Source organism: Octopus sinensis, linkage group LG4, assembly GCF_006345805.1.
Source record: "Octopus sinensis linkage group LG4, ASM634580v1, whole genome shotgun sequence".
NCBI lineage: Eukaryota > Metazoa > Mollusca > Cephalopoda > Octopoda > Octopodidae > Octopus > Octopus sinensis.
The window spans coordinates 112150378-112174348 of NC_043000.1; the positions used below are offsets into that span (position 1 = coordinate 112150378).

Below are 23971 nucleotides of genomic sequence, written 5' to 3' on the forward strand. Positions count from 1 at the left end.
TGGTAGTACTTTTTCTGTTGTTTAAACCCAGATCTGCCCTCCTCCTCAAGTAGGCCAATGAGCAAAGACATTCCACATGCAACCATCCCATCTTTTTCTCTTTTTTTTTTAGGCCCAGGAGATCAGATTGCACTGACCTTCCTTGTTTAAGATGATAGAAAATGAGGAAGATTTTTCTGCTATTTCTTGCAGGTTGAGTGACCATGTAGAGGCCTCCTCATTTGTGGTAGTTGTAGTAACTATAGAACAGTAGTAATGGTATTATTGTATTGGTAGGGGTGGTCATGGGGGTATTGCTGATGGTGGTACTTTTTAATGACTGGTTAACAAACCTTGGGATTTTGGGTTCAATCCTCCTGGACAGCACACTTAGATGCAAGTGTTTTCTGTTAAAGCCTCAAGTTGACCAACACCTGCTGGGTGAATTTGGCTGACAGGAACTCTGCAGAAAGCTGGTTGTATGCATGTGTTCAGCATCATCATCATCATTTTCTGTACTCATTCCATACTGGCAATAGGCTGAACAGGTCATTACTGCTTCCCGAAATTGGTCACAGGGCTGCATCTCACTCATAGATTTTAGTCCTGGTCTCTACAGCTGGATGCCCTCCCTAACACCAGCCACTTTGCAGAATGTGCACAGCGCTTTCTTCATGAGACCAGAGGTTGTCATGTCTTCAATAAGAGTAAAGAGGACCTTTTACACTAACACACATACACACACTTGTATGTGTGTGTATATATATTTCTTTACTACCCACAAGGGGCTAAACAAAGAGGGGACAAACAAGGACAGACAAAGGATTAAGTCAATTACATCAACCCCAGTGCAAAACTGGTACTTTATTTATCAACCCTGAAATGATGAAAAGCACAGTTGACCTCGGAGAAATTTGAACTCAGAACGTAACGACAGACGAAATACTGATAAGCATTTCGCCCGGCGCGCTAAGGTTTCTGCCAGCTTGCTGTGTGTGTATGTATATGTTCTTGTATGTATGTATATATATGTCATCATCATCACCGTTTAACATCCATTTTGCATACTGGCATGTGATGTACCATTTGACAGGAACTATCAAGCCAGGGGCCACCATCATTCCCCAATGTCTGTCTTGGCTTGGTTTCTACAGCCAAATGCCAACCACTTTACAACGTAACTAAGTACTTGGTATATGGCACCAGCATATGTGTTTGTATTTTGTGGGTTAACAAGGCTACCATTGGTTTCATGCTGGGAAGTCTTGACAATTATCAAACTCGCCATAACGGGATGTGTGTGTGTTGTCATTTACTTTTATCATAAATGATGAAAATCCGTGACAACATTTCTGTCAAAAACAAAAAAAAAACAATGAACGATATGAGAAAAAAAAGCAACATTGGTATTCAGTCCTAAATTTGAGGAGAAGGTGTTAATTACGTCTCCATTATTGAATTGGTTCATGTCATAATAATGATGACTAAGATAGGAGCAAAAGGGTGAGGGGGGGGGATTATGGTTTATTATATTGACACTCCCATTCCATTCCGTGGCTGTGTATTTTATCTTCACTGAAAGAGCATCCTGCTATAGGAATCATGCCAAAGTAGACCTTGCAGCTTACCACTGTCCCCTAAGCTGTTGAATCCTGTCAAACCATCCAAATCATACCAGAATGGTAGTGGTGGTGGTGATGGTGCTTTTGCTGTTTGGCAAAAGAAGAAAAACGGATGGAAAGCAACTTTGACCTCAATTAAATGCAGACTATGAAAGGACTGAATCATTGTTAAATTCTGCAGGGCAATTAGTGCAACATTCTACAAAATGTGTGATGGCATCACAAATGATAATAATAATGGTTTTAAATTTTGGCACAAAGCCAGCAATTTTGGGGGAAGTGGGTAAGGCGATTACATCATCTTCACTGTTCAACTGGTTCTTATTTCATCAACCCCGAAAGGAGAAAGGCAAAGTCAGTGTCTGGAGATTGAACTCAGAACATTAAGACAAACAAAATGCCGCTAACCGTTGTGTCCAGCTAACGATTCTGTTTACTCACTGCCTTAATAATCCTTTCTACTATAGGGAACAAGGCCTGAAATGTTGGGGGAGATTAGTAGTTGATTACATTGTCCCCAGTGTTTCACTGGTATTTAATTTATCAACCCCAAAAAATGAAAGTCAAAGTCAACCTCAGTGGAATTTGAACTCAGAACGTAGCAATAGACGGAATACTGCTAAGCACTTTGCCTGGTGTGCTACCGATTCTGTCAGCTTGCTGCCTTTCACCGCCTTATTAATAATGATAATAATAATAATAATAACAATGGCTTCCCCCTCGTTATCGAGTATGGCCATTGCACAAAGTTTAATCAATGTTGTTATCATATAATGCCTGTGCAAGAAGATTTATTTTTAAAGTGAGGAAAGGCTGTGCACTGAGTCAATCCCACTCACTAAGCAACAGCAGCCATAATCCGAAAAGAAGAACAAGTCAACATCATCGGTAACCACTGAGCCGCAGGTTTTATGTCGGAGTTATCCCAGTTACCTGAATTACCTTCTCCTAGAAGGATGCCCTAACAAAGGCTAGGAGTCCTTCACTCCCAATGGTTTAACCGCGCGATCGGGTATTCAGTCCGATTATTTCTATGTCCCCGCACATGATACAGCCTTAAGACATTTATTGGATGGCCGTTGACTCTCAAGAGTTCCTCTGCCCTTTGACGGGTTTTGTTTTTCATCCCACAGGGTGTCCAATAAACACCCTCCTCACCAAGCAAGCTGGGTGGGGTTGCCAGTTTAGTCACCGACGACCCAACCATGCAACAGGTTGTACTGGGTTACATGTTACCAGTAGCACTAGCATTTGTGATGTGACAAACTGTGTTTTGTTCATTTGTTTGCTTATGTCTGGCATAAGTTGAACAAAGACAGCAGAGCTGGTGGAATTGTCAGCACGTCAGACAAAATGCTCAGCAGAATTTCTTTCAGCTCTTTACATTCCGAGTTCAAATCCTACCACGGTCAGCTTTATCTTTCATCCCTTTGTGGGTTCAATAAAATAAAATGTCCGTCAAATAATGAGGATTAGCGTAATCAACTTGTCCCCTTCTCTTCAAAATTGCTGTCCTTCATCCCTACCAGCTCACTACCTTAACAATAAACCTCTTTTCATCCATGTAAACAATGTTGACTCTATTGTGGTGACGGCAAATCCTGTTTTTGACTGGGTGTGTTGAAACATTAATTTTCTTTAATAATCCTGTTATTAGAATGTCACATGTATTCTAACTTTTGGTAAATGCTTATAAATAATTACAAAGATGTACTTGCATAGCAAGTGATTTGATCGTGTGCTGAAACAAAAACAATTGCAGTGTGGAAGGTGTTTGTAAGCCATTCAAGAACACACAAAAACCGTTAGTTTCACTTTGACATTTAATTTTCGTTTGTGTCAAAATATTTTCGTCACTTTGAAATCGCACCCTGTTCACAAACAACACTTGGTGCTGCAATGAACAGGTCACAGCTTCAAAGCAACGAAAATATTCTGACACAAATGAAAAATTAAATGACGAAGTGAAACTAATGGATTTTGTGTGTTTTTGAATGGCTTACAAATATCTTCCATGCTGCAATGGCTTATGTTTCCATGGAAGGCACAAGGCAGAGAAATTGGAGGGGTGGGTGGTCTAGTCAACTAAATATTTAGGGCTGGTACTTATTTGTCAGTCTCTTTTACTGAACTGCTAAGTTGTAGGGACATAAACACACCAATGCCGGTTGTCAAGTGGCAGTGGAGGACATGAGCACACATACATACACCATATATATATATATATACACACACACACACAATAGGCTTCTTTCAGTTTTCATTTACCAGATCCCCTCACAAGGTTTTGGTCGGCCCAAGGCTAGAGTAGAAGACACTTGCCCAAGGTGCCATGCAGTGGGACTGACCCTGGAACCTTGTGGTTGGGAAGCAAACTTATTACCACACAGCTGTGCCTATCCACACAGTCACACATGTGCCTATGAATCACACATTCACCTATTACCCCCCACCACCACCACCACGTACACACCTATGCCTATAATAATAATATACTGTAGTATGGTGTTGTGTATATTATGAGTTTCAACAAGGAAGAACCTGATTGAAATCAGAACTGGGGTGGATATAAGTTAAACCCTTAAAGGTGGTATCCCTAGCATGATTGCAGTCCAGGGCTTGAATACAGTAGAAGAATGTCTCTTTGATGAGTTAAAGTCACTCTGTTACTAATTGCTTAATTATTTTGAATGATTTTTATCTCACCTTCATTCATAACCACCGCCACCACTATAATCACATCAGACAGACTTAACAGGATCACTTATACAAACTAACAATGGGAGAAGTGCAATGGTGATGGTTTGATGCGAGTGATGTAATGTGAGTAATGAAATGTGTGTGGTGTAACTTGAATGATATGAGCACATTGACATGAGTGGGTGTAAGTTATGAATGACATAGCATGAGTAATGTAATATGTATGGTATAATGAGGGGAATATTTGAAGGGTTGGTGAAAGCGATGTGGTGGACAATGAAAAACCTGACTGATGACAGTCAAGGCTGATCTGGAACCCAACCTAGGCCCCCATATCTATGGCGTTCGCTGCTTGAATAAAGTGTGGCTGGAGATCACGCGGTCGTTAGCCTCAAAATCGCCAGTCTGGTCGGCATTTGTAAGAGATGCAGCATCTCAAGTCAAGTCAAAAAAGTATAGTATAATGAGTTACAGTGAGTGATGTGAAGAGAGCAATGTTTGGGAGTGATCGAATAATGTATGACTGAGGATTGTTGAACATCCAAACCATTTACCCTCCTGTTAACCTTTGGTCGCACTGTATTGTGGAAGATTCCTTGCTCCAGACTCAGTTGTTATCCTTTCTTACTTCATACATTATTCCTTTATTCTTCCATGTGTTACAGTCCAAATGCTGTGGCTGTGCCAAGGCACCACCATTCACAATCAAAGTTGGCCACAGTAAGATTTGAACTCACAGTCTAGGGAACCAGAAAGAGTACTGCCAAACAATCCACCCCATTCTCTAATGACACTGCCAGCCCACTGTTTGATTTTCCTTTATTTACTAACTATAGAAGTAGGGCAGTATTTAGGGCCTCTACAAACTCTCCTGTACCAAAAATAATGAAAGTGAAGGGCTCATAGCTTTGGTGCTCAAAGCTTCCCTGGATCTGAGGGGTTCCTCGATTGAACCTAGTTGGGATTTTCTCCTGTACCCGAAGAACTGAATCATTCCTGTTATCACATACATCCTACATTATATATACTTTTATCACATTTCACCACCTTTTCCATTTCTTTCTCTCCGTTCTTTATGTAAATCCCCACACAAATTATTGCCTGCCCTTGTGATGCTCCCCTTCACAAGGATGTCCCTGTGGCTAATAAAACAAATTATTATTATTAGTATTATTATTATTATTATTATTATTATCATAAGTTAGTCAGAGAAGGATGGGAAGCACCCATGACCTTTGCGGGTCTTTCCAGTCTGGTGAGGAGATTGATATGGTTGGTGTTTAGGTATAGGTCAGGGTTTCTAAAATGCAAATTTAGGTGTGGAGGAAACGAATCTAGTGTGGTGCTGTTGTGAGAAGGGTCCGGGGTGGGGATGGGTAGGAAGCACCAGGAGGAGTTGGTGCGGTGGGGTTGTTGTAGAAAGTAAACTTTTTGTTTTCTTTCTCTTTCCTACTGATAGGAAAATTAGAGACAAAAAAAACAAAACCTCTTTGGGTGATTGGCAGGAGAGATTGATAGAGTGACAGAGAGAGAGAGAGTGACAAGAAGGGAGAGAGAGAGAGAAGTGGGGGGGATGTAGTTGGAGAGAAAGAAGCAGGCTGACTACGAGGGGAGGTGACACACACACACACATAGATAAAATGTTTTCAATCACATGATGCGTTTCCTGTGATCTTCCTTACTGGGAAATCACCCCACCCCCCGTTGCACACCCACGCACCAGTGTCGTAATGTTATTCAAGAGTATACATGACCTATATTATATATATATATATATATACACACACACACACACTGACAAGCTATTCAGCTCTGCATCACCCACTTACTTCATCATTGACTCTCATACACTTCCACTATGTATACACTCACTCTCTCTCTCTCTCTCTCACACACATATATATGACATGATGTCAGAACCACTAGAAATTCTAAAATGTAATAATATACACAAGTTGTAGAAAATGTGTGAAAGAAGAATTTGAACAGAATGTCAGTCAATAGAAGTATTGTTGTTGTTGTTTCTAGCTGGGTGGTTCTACTTGTTAAAATACTATTCCATGCTGAATTTGAATTGTGGAGTCCTGAGAAATGGGATGGATTAAGATAATCCATATGCTTATCTACCTACCTACCTGACAGTTCAACCATATATCTGTCTGTCTGTCTACCTATCTATCTATCTATGTCTATCTATCTCTATCTATCTATCTCTATCTATCTGTCTATTTGTCTGTGTATCTTTCTGTCTATCTATCCATTCATCCATCTATCTGCATATCTTTATATTTGTCTGTTTCGCTACATATCTGTGTGTATATCTATATAGCTGTCTGTATATCTATTCGTATATCTTTGTATCTGTCTGTATATCTATCTGTATATCTATATATCTGTGTAAATATCTATCTGTATATCTATCCATACATCTGTCTGTATATCTATCTGTCCATCTGTATATCTCTGCCTTTCTCTCTCATGCCCACCCTACAGACACTCCTTTCTGTCACTGGCTCACATGGTTCCCATTGAGATATTTGGCTTTTATATTAAACCAATCAAGTGACCTTCGTTGCTGGTACATGTGGTCTTTATTTTGAAGGCAGTGGCGGTGGGGAGATTGTTGAGGGGAAACTTGGCTGTTACCCTGAGTAAAGTCATTTGACAAAAATAGAGGCTCCTTCACTAGCTCACTGTATTTTCTTTTATGCTTGTACTTGTTTGCCATGCTGGAGCACCCCCTTTAGTTGAAGTGATCAACCCAAGGACTTATTCTTTGTAAGCCTAGTACTTATTCTGTTGGTTTCCTTTGCTGAACTGCTAAGTTACGCAGATGTAAACACATCAGCATCAGTTGCCAAGCGATAGTGGGGGGACAAACACAGACACATACACCAACACACACACACACACACATAATATATATATATATATATATATATATATATATATATATATATATATATAATTTCAACAATTGAGGGTAAAATTAATTAATTATTAATCAATTTCACCAAGTATTCAGTATGTAAAGGACCATTTAAGGCGAATTCAAAATATTACATTTTACAAAGGGCTTAGTAAAATAAATTACTTTGCCACATACTGAACTCATTAGAAATAGCAGCCAAAAAAAATTTTTTTAGCCAAATTCTAATACTTAAAGAAATTTTCTTTAAGTATTAGAATTTGGCTAAAAAAATTTTTTTGGCTGCTATTTCTAATGAGTTCAGTATGTGGCAAAGTAATTTATTTTACTAAGCCCTTTATAAAATGAAATATTATATATATATATATATATATATATATATATATATATATATATATATAGATTCAGTGTTTAATAAAATGAAGTAGCATGAAACAATTGTACTACTCTACCTTGGATATCCTTGTTGCTTATTTTGAGTATATATGTATGTGTATATATATGTATATACATACGATGGGCTTCTTTCAGTTTCCATCTACCAAATCCACGCACAAAGCTTTGGTCAGCCCGAGGCTATAGTAGAAGACACTTGCCCAAGATGCCATGGAGTGGGACTGAACCTGGGACCATGTGGTTGGGAAGCAAGCTACTTAGCACGTTTATTTTTTTATTCTTTACTAAATTCACCCATTGAACTGTGATCATGCTGGAACATCCAACTTTGAAACTTCTGTCACGTTAACTCCAGTGCTTAGTTTACTCTTGTCCTTATTTTATCAATCTCTATTTAACAAATGGCTAAAGTCTACTTTTTGGCATAGTTTTCCATTCATATACGTACACAAAGACACACACTCTCAGATATCAATGTATGCATATATACCAGGACTTTGACAAATCTGATTTGTTGGTTGATCAAACAATTGATTAGTTAACCAATTAATTAATAATCAGCACAAGGCCAGCAAGTTTGGGGGAGGGTGGTAGGTCAATTACACCTCCCCAATGCTCAACTGGTACTTATTTTATCAACCCTGAAAGGCAAAGTTGACCTCAGTGGAATTTGAACTCAGAACATAGCGGCAGACGAAATACCTATTTCTTTACTACCCACAACGGGCTAAACACAGAGAGGACAAACAAGGACAGACACACGGGTTAAGTCGATTATATCGACCGCAGTGCGTAACTGGTACTTAATTTATCGACCCCGAGAAGATGAAAGGCAAAGTCGACCTCGGCAGAATTTGAACTCAGAACGTAACGGCAGATGAAATATGGCTAAGCATTTCACCCGGCATGCTAACGTTTCTGCCAGCTCGCCACCTTTTGGACAAAATACTCCTAAACATTTTGTCCAACATGATACCAATTCTGCCAGCCCACCACCATAAAACCAATTGGCTAGTAATAATAAAGGAAGTGAAATAAAACCAGTGCATGTGTCATTGGCTTAATGACCCACCCAGAAGACAGGAAAATATCTGACACACACCTGCACAATTTCAATCTACACTGGAAGCACTTCTACTGCAAAGCGGACTTCATTACTCTGCTGGAGCACCCCCTTTAGTTGAAGAGATCAACCCCAGGGCTTATTCTTTGTAAGCTTAGTACTTATTCTGTCGGTTTCTTTTGCTGAACTGCTAAGTTATGCAGACGTAAACACACCAATATCGGTTATCAAGCGATGGTGGGAAGACAAACACATACACACACCAATATCATCATCATTGTTTAACGTCCGTTTTCCATGCTAGCATGGGTTGGACAGTTTGACCGGGATCTGGGAAGCCAGGAGGCTGCACCAGGCTCCAGTCTGATCTGGCAGAGTTTCTACAGCTGGATGCCCTTCCTAACACCAACCACTCCGTGAGTGTAGTGGGTGCTTTTTACGTGCCACCGGCACTGACATAATATACATGAAAGAAGCCCATCGTATATATATATATATATATACTGTACTGATATAACAATAAAATATTCTCCCACACAGAAAAATAAGAGCAGATAAATAGCAAGTGATAGTAATAATAATATTGATTTCTACAATTTGTACAAGGCCTGAAATTTTGAAGGGAGCAGCTTGGTCAGTAGTGTTGATGCCATCCCTCTACTGGTCCTTTGTTGTATCTACTCCAGAAGGAAGGGCATCCAGCTGTAAAAATGATGCCAAAATAGACCTTGACTTGTGCTGGTGCCATGTAAAAAGCATCCAGTCCTCTCTGTAAAGTGGTTGGCGTTAGGAAAAGTGTCCAGCTGTAAAAACCATGCCAAAACAGAGTTTGCTGCAGTGGTCCAGCTTGCCAGCTCCTGTGAAACTGTCCAACCCCTGGCCTTCATAGAAGGAGGGCATTGATGGAATAAAGCACTGAGATCAATGGTATTGCCTAATTGCTTCTCTTCAAAATTGCTGGCATTGTGCCAAAATTAGAATTATCAATGTGGCAAGCTGACAGAATTGTCACCATGCCAAACTAAATACATAGCAGCATTTCTTCCAACTTCAGTTTCTGAGTTCAAATCCCACCAAAGCCAGCTTTGCCTTTCAGGGTCAATAAATTAAGTACCATTTGAGTAGGGGGGGGGGCGATGTAATTGACTTAACCCTTCCCCCCAAAATTTCAGGCATTGTGCCTATAATAGAAAGGATTATTATTATTATTATTTTTCTTGGGTATTGAGCTGGCAGAATTGTTAACATGCCAGGCAAAACGTTTAGTGGTATCTTGTCTGTTACTATGTTCTGAGTTCAAAGTCTGCCAAGGTCAACTTTGCCTTTCATCCTTTCAGTACCAGTTACGCCCTGGGGTCAATGTAATTGACTTAATCCCTTCACCCAAATTTCAGGCCTTATGCCTACCACAGGAAGGATTATTATTATTAAGGTGGCAAGCTGACAGAATCATTAGCGTGCTGGACGAAATGCGTAGCCGTATTTCGTCTGCTGCTACATTCCGAGTTCAAATTCCGCTGAGGTCAACTTTGCCTTTCATCCTTCCGGGGTCGATTAAATAAGTACCAGTTATGCACTGGGGTCGATATAATCGACTTAATCTGTTTGTCTGTCCTTGTTTGTCCTCTCTGTGTTTAGCCACTTATGGGTAGTAAAGAAATAGATATTTTGCCCATCGCTACGTTCTGAGTTCAAATTCCGCTGAGGTCGACTTTGCCTTTCATCCTTTCAGGGTTGATAAATTAAGTACCAGTGAAACATTGGGGTCAATATAATTGTCTAGTCCCCACCCCACAAATTTGAGGCCTTGTGCCTCCAGTAGAAAGGATTATTATTATTATTATTACAACGGTAGAATGGTGAAATCATTGGAATGTTAGACAATATGGCTTTCAGTTTTAGTTCCATGTCTTTGCGTTTTAAATTTGAATCCCACCAAGGTTAACTTTAGCTGTTCCTCCTTCAGGGGTTGATAAAACAAAGAACCCAGTCAAGTGCTGGGATTGACCGTATCTGCTAATCCCTACGTTGGGCTTATTTATAATATTACTTGTTGTTTATCTTCAAATACTTCTTTATAGGATAAATATTTCGCTACTGATGTGTGAGTTTTGAGGTTAGCTGAGGTGTTGGAAGAGAAATAAATCTTAACATTGATTGCCTATTGACGTTCTGTAACGATTTATGCAGACTTCCACAAATCATAATCAGCAATAACTACTACCACCACTCCTACTACTACCACCATACTACTACCACCACAACCACCACTACCACCACCACTACTACTACTATTACTACTACCACCACCACCACTACTACCATCACCACCACCACTACTACCACCACCATCACCACCACCACCAGCACTACTACTACCACCACCACCACTACTATTACCATCACCACCACTAACAACAAGAGTAACTACAACCAAATAAATGACAATACCAACAAAGGGCCTTAAATGGTTGCTTGGTCCACTTGAAATTGTAACCAAATCTTCCTCAAATCTCATTTTAATTCCTTCCCATCACCAGCAAGCAAATCCACAAATCATAGTGGTAGCAATAACGCTTGACCTCTGCTACAGCCCAGGGTCAATCTAAACCTAGTGAGCAGATATGGTAGATGGAAACTGAAAGAAGCCCCATCATGTGTGTCACACCGGGCGAAATGCTTTGCGGTATTTCGCCTGCCACTATGTTCTGAGTTCAAATTCCGCCGAGGTCAACTTTGCCTTTCATTCTTTCGGTGTCGATTAAATAATTACCAGTTATGCACTGGGGTCGATGTAATCGACTTAATCCATTTGTCTGTCTTTGTTTGTCCTCTCTCTGTCTAGCCCCTTGTGGGTAGTAAAGAAATAGGTTTTATTTATTGAATTGGTTTTTATTAACTGAATTACCTTAAAGATGGGACGATTTGTGTGCTCGTACTTCAAGACAAAAATTTGCATGTCTCACAACAAATTACAACAAATTACTCGCACAATGGGACACTTGTACTGCGAGGTACTACTGTATTTGTGTAAGCAGGTCGGTGTGTGGGGGTCTGTTGTTCTGTCATTTTCCCCTGTCAACAGGTTGTCTGCTAGCCTTGTTACTTTGGAGGTATATGAAATAAGATATCCCTTAGTTGAAAGCAGGTAAAGGTTAGTGACAGGAAGAGCGTCCAACTGTTGCATGACACCCCAATAATCTATTCCTGTAACCCATGTTAGCATGGGAAAAACAAATTGAACAAAAGATCTGAAAAGACGGGTTCGTCAAGGCTGGAAGTATTTTGATTCTAGGCCTGCTTGATCAGTACTAACCTTGGGTTAAATAATAACAATCTCAAACTCTCCAATGCAGCGTACCATACACAACAGCCTTCCTTTATCCTTTGCCAATTAGTAAAACACCCCCACCCCCACTATATTTAATTAAATTCACCCACCCCATCGCCCCTCTCCTCTACATCTCTCCTTCTTCCTTTTGATTTCCCTGATTTCATTTAATACAAAATCACTTTATCATATTTCTGATTGAAAATTATATTTTTGCTAATGACGGAATTAGAAAAACAATTTGCAGTGAATTTTATTAATTTCATATTTCCTCCCCTAAAAGTGTTTTCATACAGATGTGTGTGTGTGTGTGTAGATGTGTGTATAGGTGTGTGCGGTCTCGTCAGTGCATTTCACTGCCTTTATATATTTTTCTACACACACACACTCATATATATATATATATCATCATCATCATGGCGGTGCCTCAGCATGGCCACAGCTTGTTAGCTGAAACTAAATAAAAAAAATATTAAAAATCATCATTGTTTAACGTCCGCTTTCCATGCTAGCATGGGTTGGACGATTGACTGAGGGCTGACGAATTAGATGGCTGCACCAGGCTTCAATCTTGATCTGGCAAAGTTCCTACAGCTGGATGCCCTTCCTAATGCCAACCACTCTGAGAGTGTAGTGGGTGCTTTTATGCGCCACCGGCACGGGGGCCAGTCAGGCAGTACTGGCAATGACCTCGCTCGAATCTTTTTACACATGCCACTGGCACAGGTACCCGGAAGGTGATTTTGGTAACGATCACACTTGAATGGTGCCCTTTTACATGCCACCGGCACGGAAGCCAGTTGGCTGCTCTGGCAACGATATATATGTGTGTGTATGTTTATACATGGTTTTGTAGATATATTACTGCCTTACACATATACGTGGTGGGGGTGGATTGAGCCAAAAAATCATTTGAGCAAAGGACAAAATGTCTTTTGCTATTCAGCTCCAAAGCTTTACATTTGGGGTTCAAATCCTGACATAGCCAACTTCACTTTTCTTTTCATTCTTGTGTGATGGTAGTGGTGGTGGGGGCAACAAATTATGTACCAGTGAAGTTCAGTGTGAGGGTAGTTGGTACAGGGGGGCAAAATTCAATCTAATTAATTCAAATTAACCCTTCCCCCCACTCACTCAAATTCAAGACCTTGTGCCTATGTTTAAAATCTATATTTTCTATCTACATATGTAAGCGAAAGTTGTCTGGAAGTGTTTCCAAATTATTTAGTGGGGGAGGAGGGGATAAAATGATTTATTAAAGACCTGACTGTACCATTTGATGAGGAATAAATTATGCGTTAAAGACTTGGTAATACTTTTGATGAGGAATAAATGATCTATTAAAGACATGGTAATTCCATTGATCAGGTTGGATTGGCATCAAAACGGTACTTCTGATTACTTCACGCAACCAAATTCTCCTCTTTCTCTCTCTCTCTCTCTCTCTATCATCATCATCGTCAGATACTGCCAATGCTACTCTTTATTCTTTCTCTTACTATTGCTGTCACTCTTATTTCCTCATCCAACATCTTTTATTCCTAATTGCCCGCCTGTTTGTCTGTCTGTCTGTCTTTCCATCTGTCTGTTAGTCTAACTTGGCTCTCATCATTCTTCACTTGTATCTACTCTTAACTAACAAACCTGTTTCTGTTCCCTTGTTGGCATTGCTTCTAATTAACCACTCTAAGGGACTCACACACACACACACAAGTGGGGGCATACACATGTGCAGACACACACACACACACACACACACACACACATACACACACATACATGAACTCAAGTTGATTTATTGTAGGTTGTCTGTTTATTATTGTTTTATACCCATTTAAAAGTGCAGATCCCCCCTCCACACGCACACAGTCTGTGGAGGAAGGATCTGTCTGGTCTGATTGGTTGGAATTGGGGTTTGTCGAATATGTTGTCAATTGGCTCCTGGATGGATTGGAGAGATGGAACTGATTGGCTGGGCTGGGTTTATATACAAATGGACAGAATGTCTATCTTTATACATTTACATGGTTTTAATTAGACTTAAGAATTAAATTTCATTTTTGGAATTCTATATTGGAAGTGACTGAGAGACAGACAGACTGTTGTTAGAAATAAGTGCTATATGTGCCGGTGGCATGTAAAAAGTACCATTTGAGCGTGATCATTGCCAGTGCCGCTTGACTGGCTCCTGTGCCAGTGGTACATAAAAAGCACCATTTGAGCGTGGTCGATGCCAGTGCCACCTGACTGGCTCCCATGCCGGTGGCATGTAAAAGGGACCCACTACACTTGGAGTGATTGGCATTAGGAAGGGCATCCAGCTGTAGAAACATTACCAGATTAGATTGGAGCCTGGTGCAGCCTTCTGGCTTGCCAGCATTCAGTTAATCCATCCAACCCATGCCAGCATGGAAAGCAGATGTTAAACAGCAATGATGATGGTGTGTGGTACTGGACATGACCCCAACTCTTTCCCTATTCTACAACTTCTTTTATTTCTCTCCTCTTGTCCCTCTTCCTACAATGATTTTACTTTCTTCCTTGTCCCCCTTCATCTCATTACTGTCTTTCTCCTCTTACTATCTTCATCATTTAAAGTCTGTTGTTCATGCTGGCATGGGTTGGACAGTTTGACCAGGGCTGGAAGGCTGGATGAGACTCCTGTCTGATTTGGCATGGTTTTCTATGGCTGGCATAGGTACCATTTGTGTGACGCCTGTATCTGTCACGACAGTGATTTTGATTGGCTTGATGGGTCTTCTCAGGCATGACATAATGCCAAAGGTCTCAGTCATTGCCTCCATGAAGCCCAACACTCAAAGGGAACTCAGCCACTTTGCGTCCATGAAGCCTGACCATTAATTTACTTTCAGCTCTCAGCTTCTCTAGAAAGATGAAGTCAGTGAAAGAAAGAGGTGAGGGTCTGTGATCATAACAGTTACCAAATGAACTGGTCAAAACATATCTAGTTCATAGGTACTTAAGATGAACTTGTGAAAAGACATCTAAATATTAAAGACACAACACTGAAGACAGATCTGGGGCCATGAGCACACTAGATGAATTTTTGAAGACATCTGGAACCAGAGGCACATCAGATGTGCTGGTGATAACTTGTATAGGAATCACGGGCACATGAGTGATAGGGGCCATTAGATGTCCCTGATGAACCAATGAAGGCACATCTGGGGCTATAGGTGATGACATTTTGAATAAATACAAACAAGATGAATTGGCTAAAACTAAGGATTGGTTGGTTTGAAGTATTTGAGTTCTACTTCCACTGGATCAGACTTTTCCTTTTGTCTCTGTAGGGTTGAGAAGACCAATAGCAATAATACACCAGGTCAATTCAGTCCATTATAGGACTCCTACAAAAATTGATGGTCCATCTCCTCCAAAGAAATACATGCTAAACTTGTAGAATTGGTAAAATATTGAACCAAATCCTCTCTAAATCCTTAATCTTATCTTCATCTCTAAGTTCTCAGCCCAAAATATATAGCATCAGCTTTCCTTTTCATTTTGTGAGGTTTACTTAAATAAGTACCAGTAATATATCATGGTCAAATTCAACCAACCTTCCAACAATAGCTCTCTTATTTTATCCAGAGATTCCAATGTTATTTCCAGCTTCAGTTTTAACCTAAATAATTTTTTTGAAATCTCAACGCCAACCATTTTTAATAATCTTTCTTTTCCTTGCAGAACTAGTCTTCCAAAACCAATGTTCTCACGCAATGATTTCAGTATATGGAGCATACTTAAACAATGTATCGGAAAGGTCAGTGCCCTTTTGCTTTCTCTTTTTCATTTCAACTATTCTCTATTGCCATAGAATTTAATTTTCTTCTGTTAACAAACTTTCATCTGTTTGCCAAAAATATTCTTACCACTTTGCAAAGATTGCAAGAACATTATAAAAGTTTTTAGGAGTGTGGGGCATAAAAAAAGGTTGGGAACCACTGAACTAAACCCTTCAAGGCAGTACCCCAGCATGGCCATATTCTGATTGAAACAAGTAAAAGACAGGGGTAACGTTTTCTCTCGTCAGATTTGATCTCATCACTTTGTGTATCATAAACCAGCTTAGACACTTTTTTATAGGTTATTGTTGTTGTTGTTGTAGATGTCATTGCTTTTGTCATTGTTATTGTAAACGTCGGTGGCGTTGTTAAAAATCTATTTCCACCATAAACTTTCCTATTAAAACAACAATCAACTGGCCTTTTTGTAACCAAACCAGCTCCATTATTCCAGAAAATCAATTATTTGTCTTCGGTGAGCTTCTCTTGGAAACTTGGAAATATTCTTTTTTTCTTCTTTTTTTTTCTTTTTTTGTTATTGTCTTTTCTGTGTTCAATGGAAAAGGTTATCTTAAGTACTTTGTTCACCTCTCTCACTCACACACACACGTTTCCGTGTCCCTACTCAAAGTTTTCTCTAAGCAATTAGCTGCAGTGTAACAAAGTATTTTGTAGTACTCTACCAACTGTCTCTTTAATGTGTGTGCATACACATCGTAGCGGTTGTGTCTATTTATGTCTGGTCTGTGTAAGTAAGAACGGGAATCTGTCCCAAAATACTATTACTGTGCAAGGGGAGACTTGAGACATTCTCAATGATACTCTCTTAGTTTAATGTTCATTTCATCACCATCATTATCACAATCGTTATCATCATCATCACCACCATCATTATCATCGTCATCACCACCATCATTATCATCATCACTGTCTCCATCACCATCTCCACCACTATCATCCAAATTGTTGATGTCACGCAGTAGAACTGAACCCAGAATCGTGTGGCTGCAAAGCATGTCTCTTAATCACACAGCTGCTGTCTCTGGTACAGGAGGGAAACAGTATCACAGCCTGTCTGCTAATTGTTCATAAATTGAAATTACAGTAATTATAGGAAGACGGTCATTAGCGTTAATGAGATTTCCTGGCAGGAAATGCAAGGGAGAAAATCCCAAGCTTTAAATTGATTCAAAATCAAAAGGGGCCATACATGGAGAATTAATCAGATCTTTGGTTAATACTGTGATAACTTGAGGCAGGTTCTGGTGTTATAAAACCTCTTCAGGAAGCTTTATGCTGTGTCTTTACCAGATGTTAGAATGATTTTGAAAAGTACTCCCTCTGTCAGTTTCTTATGACCTTCATTAGTTCTTTTTCTATCATAAAGGTCCTCTGGGACATTAAACAGGATCTTTTGATATGAGATTGCACCATACCAGGAAACTTTCAGCGTTTTACAGCAAAGGAGTGGTTCTTATTTGTCTACAAAAATGGTAACTTAATCTGTCATTGAGATATTTGTGGTTTTTAAAATCTACTGTTTTTTGTGCAAATAAGAGTTTCTAAAGAACATTTGATTATCATTTAAAAACTACTCCATAGAAATTTACTTCTTCCAGTCTTTCCATTATATATATATATATGGGTATGTATGTGGGGGGTGTTTTTATAGTATATGTTTTCTATATGGTGTGAATAATGTCTTTCACTATTGAATTCTTTAATAGAGGTTTTTCTCTAAATTATATATACATACATACATACATATATATATATATATATATATATATATATATAAACACTGTAAATAAAATTAGAGTATGTGGTGTGCCATTAAATAATAAGTTAAAAAACACACAATAAATGCACAGACTTATGGAAAACCGACAGAGGAGGTGACCAAATCTTCATCAGTTATTGGCCAGAGGGTCAAACGCAATTTCACATTTGTTTGACCTTCTGGCTGATAACTGATGAAGATTTGGTGACCCTCTGTGTCTGTGTCTCGTTAATTTGTGTATTCATATTTATTTTAACTTATGTATAATATGCAGGCACATATACATCGTTGTCGTTGTCATTTCCCATCTGTTTTCCATGCTAGCATGTGTTAGATGGCTTGACAGGAGCTAGCAAGTGAGAAGACCGTATCACGCTCTACTGTCATTTTTAGCATATATACACGGGTGAGTCAAAAAGTAATGCCATTTTGTTTAGGACAGGTATAATTACCAACACAGGAACATGTATCATACATCAAAATGAAGCTGGTCCTCTGTAGGTTACATCCCTACTTCTCAACATAGTCACCGTTTCTCTCAATAGCAATGTTCCGCCTTTGAATGAGAGCGTGTATCCCTGTGCCATAAAATTCTGTTGACTGTTCTTTGAGCCACTTCTTCACTACAATTTTCACTTCCTCGTCACTGGAATAATGTTTGCCTCTCAAACCTTCTTTCATGGGGCTGAAGAGATGATAGTCTGAAGGCACTAAATTATTCCAGTGATGAGGAAGTGAAAGCTGTAGTGAAGAACAGTCAACAGAATTTTATGGCGCTGGGATACATGCTCTCATTTGAAGGTGGAACATTGCTATTGAGAGAAATGGTGGCTATGTGATCCACAGAGGACCAGCTTCATTTTGATGTATGATACATATTCCTGTGTTGGTAATTAAACCTGTCCTACACAAAATGGCATTACTTTTTGACTCACCCTCGAATATAAATGGGGAGTAGTTTGAAAGTGTTTGTACCTCTCCACAGTGACATTGTGATTGTTGTAAATGAATGCCATTCATTTTCAATATTCTGCAAAAACAATTTCTAGCCATGGAGAAATATTGCCCTGCTTTGATGCATGTAAGAGTCGGTGACAGGAAGGGCATCCCAATATAGAAAATCTGCCTCTATAATTTCCATCTAATGGAAAAGTAGACATTACAACAACGATGATCACACATACACACACACACACACCACACCACACCACTTCACTTCTGAGATTTTTCTCGTGTTCTTCATGCATTTTACCACTAGATATTTTAAGGTTTGATTCTCTTCCCTTAAAGACAGGAATTGATCATTCTGCTGAATTTCCACCGTACCAATGCCAACTGCCTGGTTCATTCACCCAGAAGTCTTCACTTTCTACATTCAAAACCTTCCCTTTGACTCTAGTCAAAAGCAACTTGGTGGGAGAGTGCCAGGCTAAGAAGACATTGTCAACCATTTATTCGGTGCCAAATGTGAAATCTTGAAACAGAATAAATTATCAAATTTCATCTGAAAAATTACCAAATAAGCACATTTATATTTCTTTCATGATTAAACACAATATTTAACATGTTCGTTTATAGCTAAAATTTGATATAAAACCGTAGCTACTGCCAGTCAGGGCATATACCATTATCACCATCACCACCCCCCATCATCATCGTCATCATCTGACCTCTTTTTCTATACTGGAAGGCTCTAGATAGGTATGTCACACTGCATGCTACCACTTGTCTCAACATTTCCTCTGGGACCTAATGGGGATGTTGTCCCCATAATATGACAGCATCAATATTAACCAGCATGTTGGGTCTTGTTTTTAACAAAATTCCAAACAAAATCTGGGGCTCTGTTTTTGATTTCTGCAGCATATTCTTTGTCAGAGACCAGTTGGTGTGACAGGAATAGTTGTGTCGGTTCAAATACCTTTTAGTAGTTAGATTTCTTCCTTTGTGTTCTGAGTTCTAATCCTGCCAGAGTTAAAATTACATTTCACATATCCAGGGGTTTTCCCTTCCTATAACTACACCACTATGGAGAAAACCATTTTCAGTCTGTTCCGTTCCTGACTCCTAGTCTTCAGTATTTCCTTACCACCATCTTAGTTCTTCCTTTCGGTTGGAATAACAGAGTCCTTCCAATCTGGTGCCTCATGAAGGCAGTAACATTGCCAGACTGTGGTTTCCTTCTCTCTTCAAAACAGTTATTAGTTGTTTGGCTTTGAAACTGTCTGCTAAATGTGGACCAACTTGTTTCTACTAATCCAAGCTGTTGCTGAGGCTTTTATTGTCTTTCTCGACATCAAAGCAACAACAGCCATAACTACTCATATATTGGACTACTTGCTTTTTTTCTTTTTTGTTTTCTTCTTTCTTCTGACATTGAGAAAGTACAATTAAATCTTGCTGTGTTCTTCATTTTGTTCCTATTTCATTCTCAGAACTATTTTTTCCCTCAGACAACCAATATGAAGGCGTTTTTAGTTTTATTTATCCTTTTTGTTGTTCTTCCAGTACTTTCATGCCAACTTGGATACCCAAACCATTTTAGTTGTTCTATTTCCATCTACCTAGGATGTGGTTGTAACAGCAGTAGTAGTGGTAGTGGTGGTGGTTGTAGAGACACAGTGCTCCAGTGTTTAACTGTGATAGACTTGTGGTGTTGTGTTCTCTAACAGACTCCGATATTTTCCATTTTCAGTCTTTGGGTTACAGACAATAAATCTCTTTTACTGGCTTCACCGGTTTCAGTCTTTGGATATTGGCCAGGAATCGGAGAACCACCTTCAAGAGTGGAGTCAATTATATCACTTCTGATATTCTGACTGGCACTTAGTTTATTAGTCTTGGAAGATTGAATTAAAAGTTGAATTTAGGTGAAATTTGCACTGAGATAATAAAGGGACCTAAATAAATAACCACAAGGTTGAATACTCAGCACCTCCTGACATCCACTGCCATACAAGAAATGTTGATGGTCACATGGAATATATTTAAATTCCTTGACAAAATCTCAATAATTCATTCTTTGAAATAAAGCCACCTCGGGAAGTAAACTGACAAAAAGACAGCCATCATGTTTTCTTTTTGTTTAACTTCCATATTTCCATAATTGCATGAGTTAGATGAACACCTATTAGTGGAACATTGTTTTCCAGCCAGATGCCTTTCTTATCACCAACTCTCACCCATTCTTTAAATAAGGGAGTTTTCATTCCACTCATCTTCAAAAGTGCAGGACTACTGGATGAAACCATACCTGGAGATCACTGGTGATTATGCGAGCATGGACATAAAATTTAATTGGTCATCACCACCACCGTTGCTGCTGCCATCATACTGGTAGCATGGGTTGGATAGGTCTGCAGTACAGTACATTTTTTCATTATCCTATCTTTTAGGTTCAAAATCTTCAAACTCAACAGGTTTGCTTCCCAACCTCATGATTTGGGGTTTAGTTCCATTGTTGGACGTCTTGGGCAAGTATCTTCTGCTACTACCTCAGGCAGATTTGCTACACAGAAATCAAAAGAAGCCAGTCTCACACACAGTTCACCCAGCTGTCTTGAAGTGATATCAGGTCCCTGTCATAGATTGGGGTCTTTTCCAGGTGGGGGAGAGAGCAATTTACCCTTCTCTCTGGGACAGAGCATATTCTATATTGCTCATGTGAACCTAGTTGTTGCTAGGTAGACATACCTGATCACATGCAGAATGTTATTTAGAACAGACTGGTGTCCTATGCAGGTTGAAATCTGTTTCATGTTCTCTTCACACCATGGGACCAAATGTAAATGGTCTCACTTAACCCTTTTGATACCAAACTGTCTAAGACCACCCCGCCCCAGTTCTATGATACAAACTTCCTGTTTTAAAGTGATCTAAATTCAAATCTCTCTTTCAAAATTTCATGTCAATATATGTTCCAAGCACCAACTCAATAACTACAAAATTATTCTACTGAATTCTTCATTATTTCCAAATCAAATTGAAACAAAAGCAGGAATATGGTAGCAAAAGGGTTAAATCATGTATTCCAATCTTCCAGGACATTTACCAAATCTTATTCAACCACAAGACAGCTACAAACTAATTCTTCTTTGTTCATATTTCTATTTGGACTATTTGAGAATTCTGTTCCTGCTCTATTCTCCACTTACATTTTTGATATTTTTAACTTGGCCTTCTTAATGGCCCAATCAATTTCCAGATCAATATTCTTGTCTGAATGTTATTGATGACTTTGCATTTTTTTATTTTATTGTTATTTTAATTGTTTATTTCCTGTTCTGTTCTTTAATTATTGATATAATTTTCCATAAATTTCAGTTATTTTCTTGATATGTCACACACTATTGAGACTGTCTTATATTTTTTTATACTAATACTTATAAGCAGTTACTATTATTAGTGACATTTCATCTGTCTGTGTGTTCTGAGTTCAAATTCTACCAAGGTCGACTTTGCCTTTCATTATTTCAGGATCAATAAATTAAATACCAGTGAAACACTGAGGTCGATTACATCGCCTAGTCCCCTGCCCACAAATTCAGGACTTGTGCTTATAGTAGAAAGGATAGTTTATTATTATTATTATTAGTAGTAGTAGTAGTAAGGCAGTGAGCTGGCAGAATTGTTAGCACGCCAGGCGAAATGCTTAGTGGTATTTCATCTGCAGTTACGTTCTGAGTTCAAATTCCGCTGAGGTCGACTTTGCCTCTTATTCTTTCAGGGTCAATAAAATTAGTACCAGTTATGCACTGGAGTCGATGTAATTGACTTAATTCCTTCCCCAAAATTTGAGGTCTTGTGCTTCCAGTAGAAAGGGTTATTATTAGTGAATATTGCTGGTAGAACAACCGATAAACTGCCATCAGTATTTAGTTTTATCATTTTTCATCATCATCATATGTCCGTTTTCCATGTTGGCATGGGTTGGACAGTTTGATGGAGGTCTGGAAAGCCAATGCTGCACCAGGCTCCAGTCTGATCTGGCATTGTTTCTACAGCTGGATGCCCTTCCTAACACCAACCACTCTGAGAGTGTAGTGGGTGCCTTTTATGGGCCTGGCATCGATCACATTTGGATGTTGCCTTTTATGTGCCACCGGCACAGGAACCAGTCAGAGGGCACCGGCATCGGCCAGGTTTGAGTGGTGCTTTTTATGTGCCACCGGCACAGGATCCAGTCAGGCAGCCCTGGCATCAACTCTGTCAGTTGCTCGTTCCTTTCATTCTTCCACTGAGCAATACAAGTACCAGTCATGTAATGGGTTGATATTATCGACTATATTTCCTTTCCCTTACACATTTGCAGGAGCTAGTTCTTCCGTAAAGAGCCATTATTTCTATTGATTGATACAAAATTTCCTATCTGTTCAATATTTTCAATATATATAAGATGTCTCTGTGTGTACATGTGTGTGTTTATATATATATATATACATATAGATATACTTCCTTCAGTCATTAGACTGTGGCCATGCTGGAGCACCACTGTGAAGAAATTTTAGTCAAACAAATCAAACCCAGTATCTGTGTTTTTTTAATTAAATCTGGTACTTATTCTATCAGCCTCTTTTGCCGAAGTGCTAAGTCACAGGGGCATAAACATACCAATACTAGTTGTCAAGCAGTGGTGCCATGCGCTGGAACTGAACCTGGAACCATGTGGTTGGAAAGCAAACTTCTTACCACACACACACATACACACACACATCTCTCAACAGAGTTAAATATAGAAAGTGAACAGTCTTAAATATAGATATATTGATTATTTGTCAGTCTTGGCTGGTTGTACTACAAGACAATTCCTCACTAAATATAGAACCGTTTTTCAATTCTCCTGCATCACTTATGTTGTTATCCCACATCATATCGTCCTGTACTCTCACCAATATTTTATAAACCCTTTAGGGGCTAATAAAACACTATTATTATTCAAACTTGTGTCCGAATGTGGCTGACACCAGTGCCCCCAGACTGGCTCCCATGACAGTGGCACAAAAAAAGCATTCCCCTCTCTCTCTTTCGGAGAGGCACTGAGCAGCTATACGCACACATACACACACGGCAGTAACTTCCACCTACTGAATTCAATCACAAAGCTCCGGTCGGCTCAGGGCTATAGTGGAAGACACCTACCCAAAGTGCCACGCAGTGGGACTGAACCCGAAACCATGTAGCTAGGAAGCAAGCTCCCTAACCACACAGCCATGCCCGCGCCTACTTTATCCAAACATAATTAATGCCAGGCCCACCTGACTGGCTCCTATGCCAGTGGCATGTAAAAACACACCCACTACACTTTCAGGGTGGTTGGCGTTAGGAAGGGCATCCAGCTGTAGAAACATTGCCAGATCAGACTGGAG

General features: G+C 39.4%; 1 protein-coding gene across 3 annotated transcripts in view; it reads left to right on the forward strand.

Moving 5' to 3' along the window:
• LOC115210359 (oxysterol-binding protein-related protein 1) overlaps positions 1–23971 on the forward strand; it is a 280667-nt gene that overhangs the window by 190834 nt on the left and 65862 nt on the right. For all 3 annotated transcript variants that reach the window (XM_029778918.2, XM_029778916.2, XM_029778917.2), the window contains exon 17: positions 15729–15804. In XM_029778918.2, the coding sequence (XP_029634778.1) occupies positions 15729–15804 (76 nt within the window). The remainder of the gene's footprint in view (positions 1–15728; positions 15805–23971) is intronic.